General features: G+C 37.6%; 4 protein-coding genes and 1 pseudogene across 4 annotated transcripts in view; 2 read left to right on the forward strand and 3 right to left on the reverse strand.

Annotated features, from left to right (window-relative positions):
• LOC131544177 (carbonic anhydrase 4-like) overlaps nucleotides 1-12137 on the forward strand; it is a 144113-nt gene extending 131976 nt beyond the window's left edge. Inside the window, exon 10 of the transcript XR_009272053.1 lies at nucleotides 12017-12137. The gene's annotated coding sequence lies outside the window, so the exon portion shown is untranslated. The remainder of the gene's footprint in view (nucleotides 1-12016) is intronic.
• LOC131544178 (carbonic anhydrase 4-like) lies at nucleotides 9142-12023 on the forward strand. Its single transcript, XM_058782240.1, has 9 exons — nucleotides 9142-9287; nucleotides 9520-9589; nucleotides 9693-9719; nucleotides 9886-10056; nucleotides 10147-10298; nucleotides 10374-10442; nucleotides 10515-10587; nucleotides 10673-10836; nucleotides 11200-12023. The coding sequence occupies exons 1-9, from the start codon at nucleotides 9285-9287 to the stop codon at nucleotides 11521-11523; spliced, it is 1053 nt and encodes a 350-aa protein (XP_058638223.1). The 5' UTR covers nucleotides 9142-9284; the 3' UTR covers nucleotides 11524-12023.
• Nucleotides 12138-19649: 7512 nt separating the features above from the next.
• LOC131544196 (histone H2B 1/2-like) lies at nucleotides 19650-20105 on the reverse strand. The gene has a single exon (XM_058782256.1). The coding sequence runs from the start codon at nucleotides 20070-20072 to the stop codon at nucleotides 19698-19700; it is 375 nt and encodes a 124-aa protein (XP_058638239.1). The 5' UTR covers nucleotides 20073-20105; the 3' UTR covers nucleotides 19650-19697.
• Nucleotides 20106-20541: 436 nt separating this feature from the next.
• Nucleotides 20542-21658, reverse strand: LOC131544191 (histone H3-like; annotated as a pseudogene).
• A 1360-nt stretch (nucleotides 21659-23018) lies between these two features.
• On the reverse strand, nucleotides 23019-23473 carry LOC131544192 (histone H2A-like). The gene has a single exon (XM_058782251.1). The coding sequence runs from the start codon at nucleotides 23447-23449 to the stop codon at nucleotides 23063-23065; it is 387 nt and encodes a 128-aa protein (XP_058638234.1). The 5' UTR covers nucleotides 23450-23473; the 3' UTR covers nucleotides 23019-23062.
• Nucleotides 23474-24433: the final 960 nt, after the last annotated feature.

Below are 24433 nucleotides of genomic sequence, written 5' to 3' on the forward strand. Positions count from 1 at the left end.
AGCAGTGGTGAAAACAATGCTGCAGCCTTCAGAAAAAGAACAGTACCCCCAAACAAGAAGCCTTGGTTTATTGCAGAGGTTGGCTCCCTCCTCAAAACACGAGATGATTTGCATTGAACAGCATTGAGGGAAGCCAGGAACAACCTAGCTGCTAGCGTAAGAACAGCAAAGTTCACATACACCCAAAGGATCCAGAAACAACGGTCCTGGAGCGCAACTGTCCTGTAGAATTTAGCTCCAACGTGCCTCAGCACACCTGTCTGGAAGTTTCTATTATAGCTGCATCCCAATTCAAAGGCTGCATCCTTCGAAGGATGCTTCGATTCTATCCTTCACAGGATTTCTTAACTGTGCCACCAGGTGTTCCCGATTGCCGCTCCTGTCGCATAGCAACAGTGCGTGAAGAGAGCTGCCATAGATGTTATTTGTTAAAAGAAAATGAAAATAACTATGGAGCTTGAATTGTTAGTTTTTGACTTTTAATTACTGAATTACCAACATGATCTCATGATAATTCGTACATATTTTACGTAAAATGTGGTTCTATAAAACGTACATTTACTTAAATTTTTACAGGCACTAAAATGTACAATACTTACATATTTTCAGCCTCTAAACGTACAAATGCTTATGTATTTTCAGCATTTAAACGTACAAAACTGACGCATTGGTGACGCATAAATCCTTATGAATTTTGAAATTGCAGCATTAATTTTATTATTAGTTGTTTTTAGTTGTCATATCAATTATCTTGTTTTCAAATGCATCATTAAATTGTTTACTCGTTTACTTAATGCGAAATGATAACATTTAGTTTTGTTGTGCGATTTCTGCTGCCAGCTCGTTTCCAATTATAGGCCTACATAATGTTAAACAAGACTTTGCTTTAAACCTTAAAATAAATAACATTTGAAATTATTTAACCTTTACTTGTCATGTACTTTGTTTGACATGGGACACAAAAGGCGTTTTCTCTGACATGCTGTGACTGACAACAGTACTATAAAAAAACACCAAAACCGCAACATAATTACGAAATGAAACGATTTCATTCATGCGCTGTCATCCAGATCTTCAGAATCCATACAACTGCGAGGAACAGACCCAAATCCAAGCCTTTATTCGACGATCTTCATCTCCATCTCGAGCAGCGAGTCCAGCCACCGTAAACAGCAGAGCCCGCGCTGACTGACGCGTTCTTTAAGAATTCAAAATGCATATTCGCTGTAAAATGGGTAGGTTTAGGCTTGGGGGTAGGTTAAGGGGTCTAAAAGTCTAAATCCCTTATAGATAAAATTATAAAAATGCATTGATTCGAATATCTTAATGATATAAAACATACATATATATATTTTTACATTTTTTAGCTAAAAATACGTATCGATTTGAACGTTTTAAACGTTCAAATACATCTAAATTGTACGTTTTAACATCAATAAAAACATACAAAAATTTACATTTTGTGTTTGTAAATGTTACATATTAATACCTACGTATGAACATGAGACCAGGCTGGAATTACACAACCCTGTTTAGTTTTTTGCTGCTGAATAAAAAAAGTCCACTTACAGAAGTTACTGCCGCTTGTAAATGGCAGCTGTCACAGTTGCTAGGCAACAAGAACAGTCCTCCTTAGACTAGACCAGAGCAATAGAGAGACATAGTTGCGACAACGGAAGTTCAAAACGCTCGATCGTCACGTGATTCACGTAGACCTCAATAGTTCCAGGAAGTTAATAGCGGGCGATTGGAATGCATTGAGTTAGAGAGACAGAACTGCGATTTTTGGTAATTAGTAGACAATAAAATACTTTATTTACATTATTTATAAAATAATGTATACATAGTATATGTAGCTGTATCAGTGTTGTTTTTAAAAGATAAAATTCACTAATATTTGAGGATTAATGTGGTCAGCTATCCTTACCTGCCATGTTAACATATTTTAGGCTGACGTTACCATGGTAAAAGTCCATGTTTGCTATATAAACAACATCGTGGTATTTTAACAAGGTAACTTCAGCCTCTCTGTAAAATATAATTATGTGTGTGTGTGTGTTTTCTAACAACTTGTATGTTAGTCAAGTGCAATCATATCTTAATGTTCATTGTCGTTTTAATAATCTCATGGTGAATGTTAAGTTTGTTGTCTTTAAAAATGTATTCCAAATAAGTGAAGATATTTTAAGATTAAGTGGGAATTAATCTCTTTTAATGTTTTTGATTCTTGTGCACCCCTCCATTATTAATATATAATATATATTTGTAGTATATTCAAATTTAAAATAACTTAAAACATTTTTGCCCATTTAATCATATATTTGATGTATGTTAACTTTTGTTATGCACTCATTTACATACTATAAGGCATTCTGTCCTTGAACAGTCTCCACTATAGTTTGCTGTGCTGCATGGAAGCGCTCCAGTCTCTGCCAGTATACTGACAAGGAGAGGAGAAAAAATGATACATCAAGTTTTGTTCAATTCACATTTATTTGTATAGCACTTTTTATTACAAAGCAGTTTCACAGAAAATGAATGTTTCTACATTACAAATAAGAGTTCTGTTAACAGGTGTAACTGTGTCAAAGTAATGCTCATATGGCAGAAGTGTTCTAAAATTAGGCTATACAAATCATGCAGTTAAGTAATGTCATGAGTTCAGAAACAATGACTAAATTAAAGCAATGGTTACGTGATTTGATCATGTTGATTACAATTCAAGGAAAATTTTGCAGTTTTGTATGTTTATTCAGAGTCAGAGTCAGAGTCAGCTTCATCTGAAGTCCTCTCAAGGGCTGGCGTCATCTCAGGTGCTGGTCATCTGAAGTCTTCATAAGAGGCTGGTTATAGTCAGCAGGAGCAATCTATAGATTACACCAACAAAATGTGATGTAATCATATGGGAACTGGCACTTTTTCACAAAGGACAGGGAGAGACTTGCCAAACCCAGTGAAGAGACTCATTGTGAGGGTGATATCTCATTACAGGGAGTCTTCAGGTGGTTATTGTTCTGAGCCAAACAGAGAAGGAGAAATGGTTAATGAAGCTCCATCACATTTCAGTCATGTGGCATCTGCTGCTTCAACACAGTGCTTCTACAGTAGCTAAGACATTTAAGTATAAAATACAGTACAGGTTTATTGTGATTACTTCTATAAAATAGTAGTGGTAGGCCCAGCAGCAGAAATCACGTTTAAAAGCCTTAATTACACAACAACGAATGAAACTGCCTGAAGAGAATGAATAACATCCCATGAATCTACTAATTAAGTGAGGAATAATCTAATAATAATCTGTTTTAATGCACAAGGTATGATTAGCTGTGCTGATAATATACCATTTTGTTCTATAAATATCTTACCTTTTAAAAGTTCATGACAGCGGTCTCTTCTGCTGCATCTCTATGGCGCTGATAGTATGAGAGCTAACTTCCGGGAACTATTGAGCGGCTCCATGATCCGCCATTGCTGTAAAAAAATGGTCCATTGGAGTCAACGGAGTTGTCGCAACTCTCTCTCTCTATGGCTCTGGACTAGACCAAACTGAGTCCTTCGGATGCAGCCTTTGATATGGGACACAGCTGTAGTTAGCAACTATTTGTTTATTTTCTAGCAATAAACTTTATTGTTAAGGTGAAGTTCTAGTTATTGTTAGGGTAACAAAGTTAGGGTTGAATGAATTTTAATATTTGTTTCGCTAGCTATTTGAGTAAATTAAAACACAATACTTACATTTATAAGTGTACTGTATTTGTCGGCCGCCACAGAACTATCACCCGCTATTTTCTTTGAATAAATATCCCGTCGTCAGCTCTGCGCTATGAATTCTGGGATAGGGTAAGCCACAAAGGAACCATTTGTTGTATCCTTCATTTGCTTGTGAAACAAAGGGCATATTTGAAGTCGCTTTCAGATTACAGCAGCCTTTGTCTTATCGCGGTGATGCAGTTAGCCTTTGAATGCGGCCTTCGGAGGGTGCATCATGAACTGGAGCAGTCTTCGTCGCACCACCGTGACACAATCGGCCTTCAAATGCACCCTTTTAGGGACGCAGCCTTTGAATTGGGAGGCAGCTTATGCCTGGTAAAACCCGTTTAAGGTAACCGTTTAAGGTGTGTTTCATCGGGGTTGGAGCTGAACTCTGCAGGGCAGTGGCTCTACATAATTTTATGAATTTATATTAATTAATTAATTATTTATTTGCATATTTTGAAAATCTAACAGCACCCCAGCCACAAAAATCACCTCACCAGCAGACCACTGAGTACTGAAGTAAAAAGGACTCTTCAGAGGTATAACCCACACAAGGCTGATGACATCCCCGGCTGGGTGCTGAAAGAATGATTAACACAGCTGACTGATGTCCTTACAGACATTTTTAACAGACATTTCTAACACAGTCTTTGGTCCTAGCATGCTTCAAAACCACCACAGTGCTAAATAAATCAGCAATATTCTACCTTAAAGGTCCCGTGGCATGAACATGTCACTTTATGAGGTTTTTTTAACATTAATATGAGTTCCCCTAGCCTGCCTATGGTCCCCCAGTGGATAGAAATGGTGATAGGTGTAAACTGAGCCCTGGGTATCCAGCTTCGCCTTTGAGAAAATTAAAGCTCAGATGGCCCAATCTGGAATCTTCCCTTTATGTCGTCATATGGGGAAAGGTTACCTCCCCTTTCTCTGCTTTGCCTGTCCATGAGAAAATGAGCTATTACCGTGCGAGGCGAGCGCAATATTTTTTTTTTCCTCGAGAAACATCATGGCTTGCAAACGAGTGAAGCATGGCAGTTGCTCAGTGTTTGGATGTACAAATGAACACCAAAGTATTTTTTTTAGTTCCTTCATCCGAGCCTATGGCTAGCATTAGCTACATGATAATAACTGTAACAGCATACAAAAACAAACCAACTAAAGTACTGTATCCAGACACAATATTTTAAACTAATCATTCGGAGACGTCCTGCTGTAGCCACTGAGTTGCAACTTCTTCATCCGGATCAGATTCTGGGTCAAACTGAAAAGATTGAAGGACTGTGTGTCTACGAGCCATTGTGATACATCCACTGTCAACATTAGCGCATGGTAGCGCAAGCTGGTTAAGGCCACACACCCACCCTCCACCTTGCCCCGCCTCTCTCCTCCTCATTAGCATTTAAAGCTACAGACACAGAAATGGCATGTCCTAAGGAAAGCTCATTGTGGGACTGGGTCGTAGTGGCTGAAATTCTGCACCAAGGCTGAATTTCGGGATAGAGACATCAGATACAGTACTAGGGTCCACTTAGGCCTATATAAAAGCATCCAAAAAGCAGCATATCATGGGACCTGTAAAGGGAGCAGTAGTTAGAGTAGTATAGTGTTTTCGTACTGTGGAAGTTAATGGGGAGCAGAAACTACTTGATTACCCTCATTCTTCAAAATATCTTGTTTTGTGTTCAGCAGAAGGAAAACATGATACAGGTTTGGAGCAACTTCAGGGTGAGCAATGCCTGTCCAACACCTCATGATTTTAGCCTTGATTTTCAATCGCAGATATTTTTGTGGAAATCGCCGACAAATGTCTGAAATCTGAGGCAAATCTGTGCTCGTTCACCTGAGTGACAGTTGTGTAGAATGCATTATCAAAGACGTGAAGCCCCAAAGCATTGCTGATGCCTGTGGGATATTTAGCGTTCTAATATCTTGACCTGTCGGTGACTCACAGTCCTGCAGTAAGAAATGTGCTGACTGGAAATGACATCGGCGAGGACCTACAGCCAATGAGAGATCATGATACAGAGCAAGGTAAAGTTTAGAGGATGTCATAGATCTGAAGTGAAACATCAGCACGAATGGCTTCTGCGAGCAATTGTTTCTCCTTAATATTATTTTTCCCCACTGCAAATCAGTGTACAGAGAACTTGGATTGCAAACATTTTGCAGGCTTCCGTTTTGACTAATAAATCTATTCTGATGTGAGAATGCCTGTCTTTTGTATGATCTTAGGTTATTTCCGCTCAACTGCTAATACCATATCATACTTATATCAAAGTAGCTTGGTTGAAGATAACCAAATTTGGGTTGTTTTGCAACCCACTGATGAGAAAATATGAACAAACCTAACCGTGGGTCATTTTCAATCTAGAATTTTGGGTTGTTCATTAAACCCAGTATATCAAATATACTGGTATATATTTCTGAGAAATGACTTTTCTCAGAACTCAACAAACTACTAACACTTGCTTGTGCATCATCAGCCCAGGTCATTTTGCTTGGTGACTTTAACATCCATGTTGATACACCCTGTTTTAATAGTACTCAGTTAAAGACTGTTCTGGACTGTTTCAGTCTTCATCAGAATGTCAACTTCCCTACTCACTCTCATGGTCATACGCTCGACTTAGTCTGTACATCAGGTTTAAATAATATCTCTATCAGTGGACTGGCTACTCCAATTTCTGATCATAAGCTTATTATTTTTGACTTTACAAGAACCTGTCCAACTAAACGTATTGAAAACAAAACCATCTCTTATCGTAAGTTCAGTGCTATCAATGTTGATTCACTTACTGCCTCTATTGCATCATCTGTTATTTTTGATGTATTCAATCTTACTTGTCCATCCAATATATATGATCTGTATCACTCTGCTATTGCTGTTGTTTTGGACGAGCATGCTCCAATCAGGACTAGGTCTGTTCCCATGTCCCGCTCCGCTCCATAGTACAACAATGAGCTACGTGATATGAAAGCCACAGGCAGACAACTTGTACGCCTTTTTAGGAAAACAGGTTTAACTGTACACTTTCAGATCATGTTAAGCACTACAAAACTGCCTTGAATGCAGCTCACTCTTCCTATATTTCCCAAACTATAAACACATCAAACAATAAGCTTAAATCACTTTTTAGCTTGGTGAACCAGCTAGTTCAGCCTCCTATACGTAATGCCTCTCTACGAGAATCTGACGACTTATGTTGTTCTTTTTTAGGCTACTTCCAGGGTAAGCTGGATGCTTTATGTGGGACATTTGGTGCAGAATTGACCACTCCTACTTGTGGGCTAGCTCGTCCTATTCAAGTGCTTGTTAGCTTTTCCTTGACAAACCCCACCTTAATTAATGAATTTATACTGAAATCCAACTCTTCTTCGTGTCGTGCTGATCCTGCACCTACATTCCTTTTGAAACACTGTACCTCTGCTATTTCTGGTTCTATTTCACATTTTGTAAACATGTCTCTTATTTCTGCTACTGTTCCAGTTTCATTCAAAACTTCTGCTATCACTCCTATGCTTAAAAAGCCAACTCTGGACCCAACTGACTACACTAATTATCGTGCAATATCCAACCTACCGTTTGTTTCTAAAATCATGGAAAAGGTTGTTGGCACTCAGTTGCAGTCATTTCTAGCTCACAATAAACACTTTGATATATTTCAGTCAGGTTTTTGTTCGCAACACAGTACTGAAACTGCTTTAGTAAGGGTTACAAATGACCTCCTTTTTCTGGTGATTCGGGCAACCTTTCCATACTCTTATTACTCGACCTTAGCTCAGCTTTTGACATGGTGTCTCATAATCTACTACTCATGCGCCTCTCAGAGATTGTAATCTCGGGAGCTGCGTTAGCCTGGTTTTCCTCCTATTTGACGGACAGACAATACTATATCACCATGCATGATTAAAAATATCCCACTGTCCCTCTTAAACAGGGTGTGCCACAGGGCTCAGTTCTAGGGCCATTATTATTTGTCATTTATATTATGACCCTTGGAGAAATTATTATTTTTTCTGGATTACCAGCACGTTCCATCTCCCGTTTGCAATACATTCAAAACTCTGCTGCAAGAATGTTAACGTACACCAACCGGTCGGCTCATATCAATCCTATTCCTTTTAACCTCCACTGGCTACCCGTGTCTTCTCGTATAATTTATAAAATTCTTCTGCTTACCTTTAAGTCACTTCACGATTTTGCACCTACTTATCTCTCTGACCTACTTTCTCCATATACTCCTTCTACTTCGATCATCTGGAGGGGAACTTCTTTGTGTTCCAAGATCTCGCCTTTCATCTATGGGACGAATTTAAGTCCAAACTCAAAACGTATTTGTTCAACAAATTCTATCGGTCCTATGTTTCCTCTTAAACTGTTATGATTTAATGCTGTATCTGATTGTTTGCTGTATTTGACTATCTGTATTATTACTATGGTTTGCAACTGCAACCGCATGTTCTAGACGTGGCAAATTTCTACTGTCCATCTATGTATGTACTGATTGCTTATATTGTTTTGTCATTGTGAAGTGTCCTTGAGCTTGGGAAAGGCACTATACAAATTAAACTTCTTCTTCTTATTATTATTATTATTAAATAAGTTGATGCTAGTTATGCTCATTCATTTTTAAAGGAGCACGAGCTCATTATTTACCTTGAACATGGGTTAATATTTCCGGTTTAACTTAAATTTCTTACAATTTTGTAAAATATACTACACAATCACTGTTTACAATCACTGTTTTATTTTAGAATGAATACAATTCTAAAAACAGCATCTATCTATCTATCTATCTATCTATCTATCTATCTATCTATCTATCTATCATGTGTAAAACTTTACCTAAATTTAAAATTGTTTAACAAATAACTTTTTAATTCATATTTAATTCATGTGTAACCACTCCTGAAATGGCAACACTTTTCATGCTTAAATAGTTTAAATATTAATATTACTTTAATGTCTAATATTACTTTAATTCTTTGGTATTTTTTCTAATGAGCTACTCTAACTTTATTTGAGTCAGTATCACTAAAGGTATCTTTACTTTTACTCTGATATGATGACTGGGTAATGTAGACAACACTGGCTGTCCACAACATTTCTTTCCTTAATAAATTGCTCAAGTTACATCTGACATGAATATAAGGAAACCAACTGAACATGGATCCTGGGTTATGAACTGGCCATCAAACTACCTGATTGGGGATGGAGTTTGATTGCCGTCAACCTAAATTTTCATCAAACACCTGAACCAAATTGGCCTAATCACTTAACACACTTTAGGTGCCACCTGCCTCAATGAGCTCATGTTGATGCCTGACTAATCATGTCTTTGCACATTTCAGGACGTTGAAACCCTTTGAGTATAAAGTCTTCAAACACAGCGGTTTTTAAACAGGGTTTTGCAGATTTAATACAGGAGCCAAGTTTGGCTTGCAATTAAAAGTTAAAATAAAATAAAATAAGAGACAGAGTTAAGCGTAGTAGTTAAGGACTGAAAGAGTTTAAGTTGTCCAAAATGGTAAGATAGCAGTTTGTCTTTGCACTAAAACCTGAGAAGTGAATCACAAAAATGTGTATAAAAATTACTTTAGCTGCTTTTAATGCGTTTATATTTAAATGTTATTAAACTCTTTGAAGGAGCTACGCATTTTTAAACACTTTGAATGGATCTGCCAGATAATTACATTACTGGGCAGAGTGCTAGCATAACTTTTGCTGCTGTTTTTATTTTTTACTTTATTTTTTTTCAGATGAATGCTTTCATAGCCTGCCTTGCTGTTTGTCTGTTGCATGACGTGTGCAGTACACCAACACCTGTGTGTAAGTGTTTGTCATTCGATTACTTTGTCATTTCTGTGACTAATGTTGCATCGTGTATTGATATTTCAAACATTACTCTCCCTTTTCATGTGCTGCTTCTTAGCTTGGTGCTATCATAGGCCTTCATGTAGTAAGTGTTTTTCTCCCTTTTTTTGTTGTAAGCTTTCTATATAAAAAAAAATAATAAAAATAAAATGTGTGCTTCTCAGCTGTTTCAAAACCAGGGATTATACATGATTTGCTGCTAATTACCAGGTGGGGATGTTTTAAGGTGTCTTTTTCCCCTTGCATCTCAGGTGATGCCGTTTGGTCCATAATCGCAGAGAAAGACTGTGATGGCACTCAACAGTCTCCGATAGACATTGTAACCGCCGATGTGCAGGCTAATACTAATCTGACTGCTTTCACCTTCACTGGCTACAATGACCGCGCAACCTTAACTGAGATTGAAAACACTGGCAGGACAAGTGAGTAGTGTAATGTTTCTGTTTCAGCTTTTGTGTAAGAATTATTGACTGGGAACAGAATGTTTAATCTGTTGTGGTTTCACTCTTCAGTTAAAGTTACATTTGGTGACCAGAAAATGTATGTGGAAGGAGGTGATCTGCCAGGCTTGTTTAACAGCACACAGTTTCATCTTCACTGGGGTAATGGCAGTGCCACACCTGGGTCTGAACATGCTGTGAATGGCAAACGATACCCCATGGAGGTTTGAAAACAATGTAACTACAACTGAAAGCTTTTGTTTTATACTGGTCTTCTAAAAGGGTTTTGTGTGTCTCAGTTGCATATCTTGAATGAGGCTGGTAACGGCAGTGATCCAGTATTGTCAGTTCTTGGGATCTTCATTGAGGTATGTCACCTTTTCGTCTCTGATATTTGGAGAAATTGTTCAATTGACCATTTTAATTGTAATCGCCCACAGGCCTCTAATGACACCGGGAAACCAGAGAGCTGGAAGACCTTAACGTCATATCTAGCACAAATTGCGAGTGCAGGTTTGGGCCCTTTCCTACAGTATTAGTAAAGAAGTGGTTCTGTATGCTGGTAATGTACAGAAGTTCACATTTAAATTTATTTCAGGTGATAAAACGCACGTTTCTGACAAGCTCACCATGGATGATCTGCTTCCTGGAGTGGACAGGACTAAGTATTACCGTTATCTTGGCTCTTTGACTACACCAAATTGTGACGAAGGTGTGATTTGGACCATCTTTAAAGACCCCGTTAAAGTCAGCCAAGATTTGGTAAGTCTAGACTCTATACACAAATATTTAGGCCTAATGTGACGCATCAGTCATGCATAAGATTTCAATAAAACTGATTTAAGTGCACAATAACCAGGTTTTTGATATTTAACCAAGTGAATATTGCTTGAAATACAGCTAGACCTGTTTTAACTGAGGGTTTATTTTATTTTTCGTAAAAATGCAATTCACAATTAACCGACTTATGCTGATTGTAAGCCATTTGAACACCGTCTTGAAAATGAGAACTGATGTAAATAGTTCCCAAGTCGTTTTTTTTTTTTTTTTTTTTTTTCTCTATCCATTTGGAGGAAAGGATCAAATTGTCTCTCTGGTTCAGATTATTTTGATTTCTCCAAATAGATTGACCTCTTCAGTACGACTGTCTACATCAACCAGACCACCAACTCTCCCCTAATGACCAACACATTCAGGGCTGTTCAGCCCATCTATGGCAGGATTGTGACGTCACAGGTAGCGGGTCCCAAAACTACTGGCCTCATAAAGCCAACATCAGGTACCAAAACTACCGGGTTTGTAGGAAACCCAACTACTGGCCTTATAACGCCAACATCGGTTATCAAAACTAGTCTTACAAAGCTGACGTCAACGGCAACAAACCCATCCCTGGCTCTCAGTTTTCCTCTTCTGAGTGTCGTGCTCCTGTACTGCATCCTACCTTCGTAAGCTGCTTCACAAAATACTGAGATTAAGATGGCTTTATGTGACTAAAATATTCCCTTTAATGCTAGTTAAAAAAAAAAAAAGCATCAGCAATGTAAAGTAATCGCTAATGTCAATTTGTAACTGTGTTGCTAGATTCCTCGTTCTCCGCTTGTTTCCTGCATCTGTTTAATATGAAACTGCCTTCCAGGTTGTGCACTAAAGGCTTTATTTGGTTGTAGTGCTGGGTGTTTTATAGAAATATTAGCTGCTTGTGGCTTTTACATAAATGCACTTATTGTAACAAGACTATAGTGTCCACTTGTGCAGAAGTGGAATGTTTCTTGTGAATAAATGAAGGCAACATGCTGAGGACGGAGGACATGTCACCGGTTCAACTATTTGCTTTTAGAAAAAAATCATCCCTTTTGCCTCTTAAAAGTGAAACTGTATCTAATGCTTGTATCTCACTGGGATTGTGGCTTGTCAGACTTGTAGGTGTCACTGTAAAGTTAAGGTTGGTTTTAACGAGTCCGCACAAGGTTTGTGTCCTTGTCTGCTTATGTGAATGTTTGATTCCTGAGGCATTTTGACAAATTCAACCAGTCTTTTTCCCCCCTGTTGAAGTGTTTTAAGCTTAAGAATTCATTAAAGTTTATTCAAACAATCTGTAGAAAATGTGTCCTTATTTCACATCAGGTGCGCCAAATGATTACTTTTATCTGTCTCTAAATGACATGTAAAAGATGAGGATATATTTGCACTTCTACACTGATGCCAATAAACATTGTCCTAATCCGAGCTGGGTAGATTATACAAATTGTAGTCCATTACATATAGTTTGTAATATAATTTGGGTTAGTGATTTTAAGATTTCTGACTGCTCTTATTTTGTCTAACTTGTCTTAAATGTCTAAGTGTTTTAACAGGCAATACATTAAATGTTAAACCAGGGTTTCCCATGGGCTTAATGTAGAAACTACAGTGGGTTTTGGAATTAACTTAAAAATAATTAAAATAAAAAAAAAAATGAAACACTTGAACACTAAGGTTTTTTTTTTTTCGTCTAGTTAAGGACATGGCAATCTGAAGTTTCAATTTAAAAAAAAAAAAAAAAAAAAAAACTTGCTCTGATTGGTTCGTATGAGCTCGCATCGGGAGCTTCAGAAGTCAAATATGATGTGTATGTGAATAAGTCTAAATTTAAACAATTTTTGGAGCACTTGGAGGAAACCACACAATTCATATAGATTTTTTGTTTGAAATGTGAACATCTTTGGTGAACCTTTCATCAGAGGGACACAAATATCTCAGATTTAATCAAAATATCTATGCTTTTCTCTCGAAGATTAACAAAATGGTTTGGATCATCTTAAGGGTGAGTGATGACAGAATTCAAATTGTTTTGGGTGAACTAAAATTAATTACAAAATATAGCAGTATGCTATTTTTAGCAGCTTCTGCAAGCGTGTATAACCAACCTTTGGAACCTCACTGTGACTGACTTCAGATAAGATTTCTATTTAATTAATATTGTGTCTGTGCCAGTCGTGTTTTTGATGCAATGGCAGAAGAAAGGTAAAAAAAAGTCATAACATGTATTAACATACTTTTATTTGCAAAATGAAGTTGTGTGTTTATTTCTGATTTCCTGAACAATTTGGTTTCATTGTAATGAGGTTAATGATCTTTGAAAAGCCATGATTATAAACATACGATTACTTTGTCTTGAGCTGATCACCCAACTGTGGTAGTGTTCACGATTGGTGTTTATATTTATCAAGCTTGACAATCTTATTGCCTTTATTTTCTAATATATATTTATCACTACAGATAAGAACAAAGATCAAATTGTGAAAAGGGTTTCTTATAAGAGCATACAGTATCTGAAACTGCTGATCGGAAGGTTTTTAACTATATTACCGGCCAGGTACATTGTTCTCAGCATACTGTCCTTCTTAAAAATAAACAAATCAATCATTTGCTTGTGTGTGTGGAATATTAACATTTGTTTTTCTGATCAGCTGCTATAGAAGACAAACTGTAATCTGAGTGCAGAGACGGGAATAGTAAGTATATTTTAATGTCTCCTCTGTTATAGAGATTTCTGAATCAGGCCTAATGGAGGGTGATTCGGTCAATCTTGGAAGAAAAACTTTAGCAATGTGTCCATTTCAGGTGGATAATTTGTGCTTCCTTTCAGTCATTCGTGTAAAAATCTGTTATATAATTTATTTATTTTTGATGACTAGGACAACTTATTTTATTTTTAATCGTGGCAACAGAGGTGAAGAGTGTATGTTAGCATTACCACAACAGACATATTCATGTGAAATACCCAATAAACCACAATTATCAACATACCCTGTGATACTCACAAGTTGCTTTGAAATAATTGATCAAATAATATCAGTGAGTTTGTAGCTGAACTCTGCTCACTGTAAGTGCTGCTGTTGGGCTTTAATCATATGTTGAATGTAACTCAGAGATCCTCATCACCACACCGGCTGGGATCACGGCCCGCACCCGACGGCCAGGAAACAGACGGTTTTCAGGGTTCAGTTTTTGGGTTTGAAGCGCTTCAAAATGTAGCGATTCTGTGGGACTTGATTTTAGACGTGTAATGATTTCTAATAAACACACTTGTCTTAACAGAGCAACAGAATAACTTTATTCTCGCTGAAAGCGGTGAACACATTCCCATCCACGACCCAAACATCTGGACTGAACATTTCGGAAAACTCTATTAACAAAATGAACCTACCCTTACCCAAAAACATCTGACCTCTGAACTACACGACCTAGAATTCACTATTAAAGAGCAGCTAAACCATTTAGACAAACCCATATCATTAAATGAACTAATAGGCAAAATGAAATCCCTAAAAAATTAAAAATCCTGTGGCTTGGATGGAATATCTAACGAGATGCTGAAACACAGCAGCTCCAAATTGAAAGATGCTATTCTGAAATTATTCAATCTCTTACTAAAATCAGGACACTTTCCTGAAGTCTGGAAAGAAAATCTAATAACTCCTATTTTTAAACAAGGTGAGAAGTACGACCCAAACAATTATAGAGGCATCACAGTCAGCAGTAACCTCGGAAAACTATTCTGAACAAATGCTGTGTCAAAATCAACGACAAACGAACGGATTACTTCAGTCAGACGAAAGGAGTCCGTCAAGGCTGCAGCCTCAGCCCGACTCTATTTAATATCTATATTAATGAACTGGCATCAGCACTTGATAAGTCCTCTGGTCCTGGTCTGACCCTCGAGGGCAGAGAAATTAAATGCCTCCTGTATGCAGACGATCTTCTGCTCTTGTCTCCTCATGAAGAGGGGCTGCACCAAAGCCTCTCCATTCTGGAAAAGTACAGTAAAGATTGGGCCTTACCAATAAAAATCATGATCTTTCAGAAAAAGCCTCATCTTGCTGACGAAAAAAATATGAGTTCACAATTGGTGGAACAATTCTTAATCACGTCACCTGTTATAATTATTTGGGTCTGACGATCTCAGCCTCTGGACAGCTCAATACTGCAATCAAAGATCTGACGGATAAGGCACGCAGGGCTTTTTACAGTATAAGACGACCCCTGTTCAAATTCAACCCACCCATTAAACTGTGGCTGAATATCTTCGATAGAATCATCAAACCCATTCTTCTCTATGGCTGTGAAATATGGGGCCCCAAATTTAAATTAAACTATGAATCATGGGACAAAAACCCTGTTGAAATTTTCCACCTTGAATTCTGCAAAAACATCCTGGGAATTCAGAGAAATGCCCCGAATCTCAGCTGCAGGGCAGAACTGGGCAGATTCCCTCTGCTCTCTGAGATCCAGAAGAGAGCAGCGAAGTTCTGGATCCATCTTTCAGACGTGCCAACAGATAGCTACCAGGGTCATTCCTCGCATCCGGTAACATTTTGGCTTCATCATTTTTGGAAAAAAAGTTACATGTTTTTCATGTTTTTAGTATTCTACCAAAATAGTGACATGTTTAACTATATGGAACACATACTGGTCGAGCTCAGTGACTTAAAAAAATAATAATTATGGGTATATTGTTCAGACACTCGCTGTGAATGTATTCCACCCTGTTAGGGACATATACATACTTATCACAAAATTGTAATAATGTAAATGTTAAACAATAATGATCAATAATAAGATAGTATATGTCCCTTATGCCATAATGGCATTTTTTATTCTTGAAACAAAAACAAAACAAATATTAATGAATAAAATATGTCTTGATTATTAAGAACAGGTACTTTTTTTGTGACCGTTGTTGCCAACAGGATGGTAAATATTATACAAATTTTGCTGAAAAACATATATATGCTGGTAATGCTCTTCACCTCACAAAATAAGTCAAAGGTATGCCAAACATTTAATGTTGCTTTCAAATTTTATTTAAAATTACTTGTCTAACAGGGTGGAACGGAGCATAACAGGGTGGAACAGCAAATGAGCTTTTCGTCATTGTCCTGCGTGGTTTGCCATTCGTAATGTGTGGAACTGCACCTACATAATATTGTTTCAAAACAATGCAAAAAATGAAATTCAGATTTCCAGAAAAAAGTATAATGCAAAGAACCATCTAAGCATATGAACTAGATTTAAAAAAAAAAAACTTTAAAGACCAACTTTGTTTGTAGGTAATATACAGAAATAAAGTTATCAAACACTTTATAGTCTTAACTGCATACATTATGAATTAAATATAGACTAGTCCATATAGCTACAATTATTGCTGTTACCTTTGTTCTTTGATTTGATACCTTTGTTGCTCTGATGCACATCTCATTTTCTCACAACCCTTTAAGTTAACTTAAGATGTTATCTAACTCATTTTAGACTGTGCTTATGAGGATACCCAACAAAGCAGGATTAAATATTTTTATATTTCTCTGCTCACCCTAGTTGGTTGGTATTTTTTTTTTTCTCCAAGCTCGGGTTCTCTGAAAGAGACCTGGGAGCTTACTGGTTCTTCACAGCATTTTATAATACTTATATATATATATATATATATATATATATATATACACTACCACTCAAAAGTTTTAGATCAGTAAGATTTTTAATGTTTTTAACCCTTTAAAACCGGCTGAAGAAGTCTCTTCTGCTCACCAAGGCTTCGTTTATTTGATCAAAATACAGCAAAAACAGTAACATTGTGAAACATTTTTACAATTTAAAATAACTCTTTTCTATTTGAATACATTTTAAAATTCAGTTTATTTCTGTTGGCAAAGCTGAATTTTCAGCATCATTACTCCAGTCTTCAGTGTCACATGATCCTTCAGAAATCATTCTAATATACTGATTTGCTGCTCAAGAAACATGTATTATTATTATTATTATTATTATCAATGTTGAAAACAGTTTTGTAAAAAAAAATACATACATATATATATATATATATATATATATATATATACAGGACTATTTGATGAATATAAAGTTCAAAAGACCAGCATTTATCTGAAATAGAAAGCTTTTGGGGTCAGTAAGAATTTCCTTCTTTCTTTTTTTTTTTTTGGAAATAAATTAATACTTTTATTCAGCAAGGATGCATTAAAGTGATCAAAAGTGACAGTATATACATTTATAATGTTGCAAAAGCTTTCTATTTCAGATAAATGCTTTTGTTTTCAAATAATCAAATAATCCTGAAAAAAAAAAAAAAACTGTTTGATGTGTCATGTAACACTGAAGACTGTAGTAATGATGCTGAAAATTGAGGTTTGCCAACACAGAAATAATTTGCATTTTAAAATGTATTCAAATAGAAAACAGTTATTGTAAACAGTAAAAATATTTCACAATATTGCTGTTTTTGCTGTATTTTGATCAAATAAATGAAGCCTTGGTGAGCAGAAGAGACTTCTTTTAAAAACATTAAAATTCTTATTGATCTAAAACATTTCAGCGGTAGTGTACTTATATACAATTGTATTCATGTACATTACCACTCAAAAGTTTTATGGGGGTAGATTAACTTGCAGTATACAATAAATACTATTTATTCTATTAGAATTGCCACCCTGTTAGTTTCACATTCCACCCTGTTTATAGACCTAACAGGGTGGAATCTAACAGGATGAAAAATGTTGAGCTAAATTATAGCTGTAGTTTTTTGAGTGATTAACAGTAACTCTCAAACCTTCTACAGATGAATATAACTTTTATAACTGCGTCAGATATGTTTTTTAATCAGACAAACATTCTCCATAATATAGCCTAACAGGGAGGAACTTTAAGAGTGTGACAAGCAGGAGAACATTTCAAAAACTTTAAAACAAGTAGGAGTGAGAGTTGACACTTGCCTCCATTTTTACAGTTGAATTCCAGCGGAAAAAATAAACAATATCACTTCCTGAAAATGATCTCAGTGGAATTGTAGTCTATTTTGGAAGGCGAGGGAGTACATACTAACAGGGTGGAAGATGACTTTAGGGACACGGTAAATGAAGAAAATTGTAAAAAAAATAAAAATAGTTTCACATAATTTATATGTATGATTAGATGAAGTTTAGCCTAGTCCATAACATAATTTAAAACTATTTTGAGATTTTTATCATTTCATGGTTTATATTTCTAGTGGAAGTTGATTACTTTGCACTGAGGACATGATAAAACTGAACACATGCATCAATAAAAGGTGTGTAAAAACAAAATAATATTTTTATGTCTGTTATCTCTGTTTAAGTGATAAAGTAGACCTAATATGTATAATTTAAGCAAATTCTTATATGTGGCTATTTTAGAGAAAATATGAGTAAGTAAATCATAGAGACAGAAAAGTCACTGTGTAACAGGAATGACCCACCACCACAGTGCTTTCACTTATCGGCACAAACACCCAGAGAGTGACCCTTCACTATTTAGTGGAAAAACATCAACTCAATTCAACAATTCAGTTAAAGTATTCAAAATTAAAGAAACAGAAAAAATAACCCAGGAAGAATACATTCATGATTGGCAGCAAAAAGTAACTCAAGTAAAGTAATTAACTTACTTCCACAGAATAAAATCTGATTATAAATTAGCGCCATACCTGAGCAGTATTAAAGAGTACTGCTGACAAAGTATCGTCTGAGTGAACACAGTCTGTGTGTGTGTGTGTGTGAGAGAGAGACGGCCCGACACAAGCAGAGCTGGAGAGCCAGAGAGTGTGTGTATGTGTGTGTGCGTGCGTGTGTGTGAGAGAGAGAGACTGTGTTCTCACTGCACTGAGGGACTCGTAGAGGACGAGCTGCACTTCCTCACGGAGTGCAGCAAATATAAACATCAGAGATGCCTATTTCAAACAAATAGCTCTAGTTTCACCTGAATTTAAGCATACAAGTAACTTAGACAAACTCTGTTATATTCTGGAAGAAAAGGAAAAATGCATCCACCTGGCAGCGCAGTATGTGTCCTCCTGCCATCAAATGAGGGACAAAGGCTGATCCCTCCTTTCATTTATAACTGCTCTCTGTATTCATTTATTGTTATTTTATTTTTTACCTACATGTATAATATGGACATGCATATGTGTTTCCCCTAGAATTTATTTATCTGTATAATATATGTATTGCTTTGGCAACATTGTGCTGTTACACAGTCATGCCAATAAAGCTATTTTGAATTGAATTGAGAGAGAGAGACACAGGGCAAACATAACCACACCCTTTTTACTACCCACATAACTAATCCTATAACAGTTAAGTCTAGACTTATTTTATTGAAATAGATCTGTGTTTACCACATCAGCCAATAAATATATTTTTGAAACTACTGTTTTGCCTTTGTTTGATTACGGTGACATGATATATATAAATGCATGTAAAGGTGTTCTGGAGCAATTAGATGTGTTGCATCATGAGGAAGTTAAACTAATTACTAATGCACTTTACAGTAGAATCACTGAATTATACACCCTTTTGATTTGAACATTGTAGTTTAAAAAACAAACAAAAAAAAACACTGTTGTTTGTGCAAAGTTCTGCTTAGCTTACCTAAATATCTTCAAACGTTAAAAGAATCGAACTGCATTTATATAATATGACTGCTTAAACTAACCAGTAAGAAGTTTAGCTGTTATTTGACACATTACAGTAATTACAACATTAGAAGTTCTTTTAACGAGTAGATGGGTGGCTCTTAAAAGAGCCTTTGGGGGTGTTTAACAGCCTCAGGCTGCTCTACTTGGAGCTGGTGTACTTGGTGACGGCCTTGGTGCCCTCAGACACGGCGTGTTTGGCCAGCTCCCCGGGCAGCAGCAGACGCACGGCGGTCTGGATCTCTCTGGAAGTGATGGTGGAGCGCTTGTTGTAGTGAGCGAGACGAGACGCTTCACCGGCGATGCGCTCGAAGATGTCGTTGACGAAAGAGTTCATGATCCCCATCGCCTTGGAAGAGATCCCGGTGTCGGGATGAACCTGCTTCATCACCTTGTAGATGTAGATAGCGTAGCTCTCCTTCCTGGTCTTTCTGCGCTTCTTTCCTCCCTTCCCCGCGGTCTTTGTGACGGCCTTCTTGGAGCCCTTCTTAGGCGCGGACTTCGCTGGTTCAGGCATGATGCTGCTGACGAGACAATGATTAGAAAGAGCCGCACAGAGCCGTTTATTCACTCACCGATGCTAATTTACACAGAGATGTGGAGGCTTCTGATTGCATGTTTCCACAGACCACACCCATAAACTCGACTGTGATTGGACAACTCCAAGTACCTCGAGGGCCAATCACAGGCGGTGAAATGACAGCCCCGCCCACCGCTCTATGTTTGACTGACGTGACTAAGCTTCCATTTTTTTTTAATTCCCGCTCTTTTTGTTAGTCATATTCCATACAAAAAAACAACTAGGCCTCAAATATCATACAGTGTAATTTTTAAAACTCTTAAAGACCCATTGAGGGAATTTGGAGAAAAGAGAGCATTAACGTTTATTTTAAAAGTTGTATCTTCTGCTGTAACTTCAGAACCACTAACCATCTGATTGTTTTCTCTTAATTTTGTAAATCACTTAAAAAAAACCCGTTAAACAAGCAAATGAAAAGGCTGTGTAAGACAAAAATACATGATTTTATTGTTCACGTTTCTGGAAAAATAAGTACTACAAGACCTCCAATTCTGAAAAACAGTTCTCTGCTCAAAAACATGAGAACATTTGTATTCCCACTGTATTAAACACACCAACAGTCAACAAGTTTTACAAACATATATATATATATATAATTTATTTACCCCTTCCCTTCCCTGTCCTGTATTTCACATTGAAATTCATATTTTAACATATTAATTTGACAAAGACGATTTATGAGATCACACCTGCATAATATGTGTATTTATGTATTTGGTGGACGCTTCGACTCTCAGAAGTCTGGTCTGGAGCCGCGGACATGTGCACCGAAGTAAACGAAGCTCACCGTAGATTAAAAAGACAATTTATATATTAAAAAATAAATAATATTGACTTAATATTTATATAATTGCACTTCCATATATCATATACACATTTGTTTTTATATACTTAAGAGAATTGCGTGTTATTGTGAAACAGCATTGTTTGTCTGTGTAGTGAAAAGTTAACGTTACTGATAACGCAGAAAAATTCAGACAAAGAGCAAGATAACTTCCTATCTGTTGTATTAATCATTACAGTGGAAATGGTCTCGTTCAGTGCGGTGTTGGTGGCTCTTAAAAGAGCCTTTGGGGTGCGGCTGCAGCGGCGGGTTTAAGCGCGCTCTCCGCGGATGCGGCGCGCCAGCTGGATGTCTTTGGGCATGATGGTGACTCTCTTGGCGTGGATGGCGCACAGGTTGGTGTCCTCAAACAGACCGACCAAATAAGCCTCGCTGGCCTCCTGCAGGGCCATGACGGCGGAGCTCTGGAAGCGCAGGTCCGTCTTGAAATCCTGCGCGATTTCGCACCAAGCGCTGGAAAGGCAGTTTGCGGATCAGCAGCTCGGTGGACTTCTGATAACGGCGGATCTCTCGAGAGCCACGGTCCCGGCCTGTAACGGTGGGGCTTCTTGACGCCGCCGGTGGCTGGGGCGCTCTTCCGGGCGGCTTTAGTAGCGAGCTGCTTCCTCGGGGCTTTGCCGCCGGTGGATTTACGAGCCGTCTGCTTGGTTCTTGCCATCGCGAAGATTAATCTCTTCCTCTGCTCCGAGTACGTAGAGAATATACTGCTCTCTGTTCCGCGTCTGCTTTTAAACCCTCATAGGGTCACGAGCTTATGATGTCATAGGGGTCTGGCTTGTGATTGGCTGATGTGTGAAGTCTGCTCATGACTGCTAGCCAATGACTGCGCAGCTTCTCTTTTCGAACACTTTGTTCTGTTTTGTACTTTAAACATCATTCATTTATTCATTCATTCAAATTTATTTCCAGAATCAAGGTCTGTTAGCAAAACACAAAATACAAAACAGCACAATAACAAACAAACAAACAACAACAACAAATAAAAGACTTCATGACCGGTGACTGATAGCGTATAATATATGACACTCCCTTTACATATCATCATCATCACATTGTTAATTACATGTCTCCTTTTATTTATTTGTTTGCTTTATCACACATTTAATACTTGCCCTCAGAAATAAAAATCTGGGATATTAAGGTCTCTGCATATCACGGCAGCACTCTTTTTAGTATTTTGTTGCACATCATATCTAATCCCATAATCAGAACATATATTTAGCAGCTGCTGAAAAACAACACTACTCGGAGAAAAACCAGCATTCAGTGATTGATTATGGTTTTACCATTCATTCATCCAGTCTCACAGTCACTTCATTCTTCTGAAAATTAATTATAGACATTAAAAAGCGCTGGTGAAAGTAGACCTCCTTGCTGCACTCCATTAATTACTCTAAATGCACCCGAGACACAATTACCTCACTTTATCTGCATACTCTGCATTACAATTGTCACAATTCTATGGTATTAGGTGTAGGCCGATTTGTCGCAGTTTACTGAACAACTTTCTATGATTAACTCTATCACAAGCTTTTGACGCATCAAAGCCAATTATAAGATTTTTGAATTCCATAAAATTTGTTGGTAAGATCTTTATTCAAAACACCAACCACAAAACCACTTGTAAAGTTATTTTCATGAATACAAGACCTATTAAAAGCAGGTCTCTGCAAATATTCATCCTCTTTTTGTTGAGATCCCGATGGTGCATATATATTAAGCATAATTTATCTGTACAGCAAAACAGCAGATAACTTCATTTCATCACTCCATTTACCACAGAGTCCAAGTTTTTATGCCACAAACACACTTTACAGATTTTCTATTAACATGGTGCTATTTGTTATGAGATATACCTTCCTTCTTCCTCCTTACACAACCATTTTAAATAGCAGTGTAAAAATCAGTTGTTCATTGCATTTACAATTAGCCACAATCAATACAAAATAAACATTTGGTTGATAATTGTTCTTTAGTAGAACTGATATATCGTAACTGAAATAATTTAACAGAAAAGCGCTCTCTATCAGATGAAATGGGTGGCTCTGAAAAGAGCCTTTGTGTTGAAGGAGACCGGACTGGTTTACTTGGCTTTGGCGGGTTTCTCGGTCTTCTTGGGCAGCAGCACGGCCTGGATGTTGGGCAGCACGCCGCCCTGAGCGATGGTCACTCCGCCCAGGAGTTTGTTCAGCTCCTCGTCGTTGCGCACCGCCAGCTGCAGGTGACGGGGGATGATGCGGGTCTTCTTGTTGTCCCTCGCGGCGTTTCCAGCCAGCTCCAGGATCTCAGCGGTGAGATACTCGAGCACAGCCGCCAGATAGACGGGAGCACCGGCACCGACGCGCACCGCGTAGTTACCTTTGCGGAGAAGCCTGTGAACGCGACCGACGGGGAACTGCAGCCCTGCCCTGGACGACCGAGTCTTGGCCTTCGCTCTCGCTTTGCCGCCGGTTTTTCCTCTGCCACTCATTGTCAAGCACAAAGTGTTGTATTGTTACCGTAAAACGGAAATGATAAAAACCGCACGTTCCACTCTGCTTTTAAGCGAGCCAGCCAGTCGCCCATTGGTTTAGAGCTTTGTAAGATTTTAAACCAATCACTGAACTTCCCTCCAACATCCACCGCCAAAGCCACGCCTCCACAGCAGACGGCCGCTCCGCCCACCTTCAATTTCATTGGTTTATAGTACAGCAGAGCTTATTGGTGTAGTAGACGTTTGCGCATGAACATTCTTTTATATACGTTTTTATGAATTATCTTCGCTGTTTGGCTGTACTACAGAATTATTAAGTGTTAACATCAGCAATTTTAGTTAGAATCAATTAGCAAATATGTGTTTTTTTTTTTTTTTTTTTTTTTTTTATTTATGAGGAATTAGTTAGATTAAGTTCCTATCAAACGCTTGGTGGCGGTATCTCCGAGTACTTCGAGTACACCTGTGCGGCTCACGAATTCAGTCTGGGGAATCAATTCTTAATTCGTGGCCATGATATAGTCCTACCTATGCTATAAATAGCCTCACCTATGATAAATATTAATTATGCTCCTCAATCTCAGCAGGTGGGTTGCACATTAAATTAAGTCAGATATTACTTATATTACGTGTACTTTTCGCTGTACACGAAGCATTGCACTTAAACATTGAGCAGTTTTAGCTGGGAGATGTTAATAAAAATGATCCACTGTTTGAGATTTAGCTGTTTTGTGTAATCTATATTTATATGTAGCCTATAGCACACGTACGTCTGCAAGATGTGTGTTAAAGATCTCTTGTTCTGGAAAGCATCTGCTGTCTACAAGCGTCTGACAGATGTCTTTCAGATGTCAGTTTTACATATATTCTAAATCATAAACATCTTAAAGACATCTATTAGACGTCTATTTGACATGTAAAAGGAAACGTCCTATAGACGTATTGCAGATGAGCAAACACCCTAAAAAATACGTCTTGCAG

The sequence above is a fragment of the Onychostoma macrolepis genome, chromosome 07, assembly GCF_012432095.1.
Source record: "Onychostoma macrolepis isolate SWU-2019 chromosome 07, ASM1243209v1, whole genome shotgun sequence".
NCBI classification, from domain to species: Eukaryota; Metazoa; Chordata; class Actinopteri; order Cypriniformes; family Cyprinidae; genus Onychostoma; species Onychostoma macrolepis.

What these genes read in the sequence shown, in the direction of transcription:
- LOC131544196 (XM_058782256.1), bottom strand. Translation starts at nt 20,072, where the DNA reads ATGCCTGAACCAGCGAAGTCCGCGCCTAAGAAGGGCTCCAAGAAGGCC.
- LOC131544192 (XM_058782251.1), bottom strand. Translation starts at nt 23,449, where the DNA reads ATGAGTGGCAGAGGAAAAACCGGCGGCAAAGCGAGAGCGAAGGCCAAG.
- LOC131544178 (XM_058782240.1), top strand. An exon ending in TGAAAACACTGGCAGGACAA is followed by an intron (nt 10,057 to 10,146) that starts GTGAGTAGTGTA and finishes TTCACTCTTCAG; the next exon opens with TTAAAGTTACATTTGGTGAC. An exon ending in TTAAAGTCAGCCAAGATTTG is followed by an intron (nt 10,837 to 11,199) that starts GTAAGTCTAGAC and finishes TTCTCCAAATAG; the next exon opens with ATTGACCTCTTCAGTACGAC.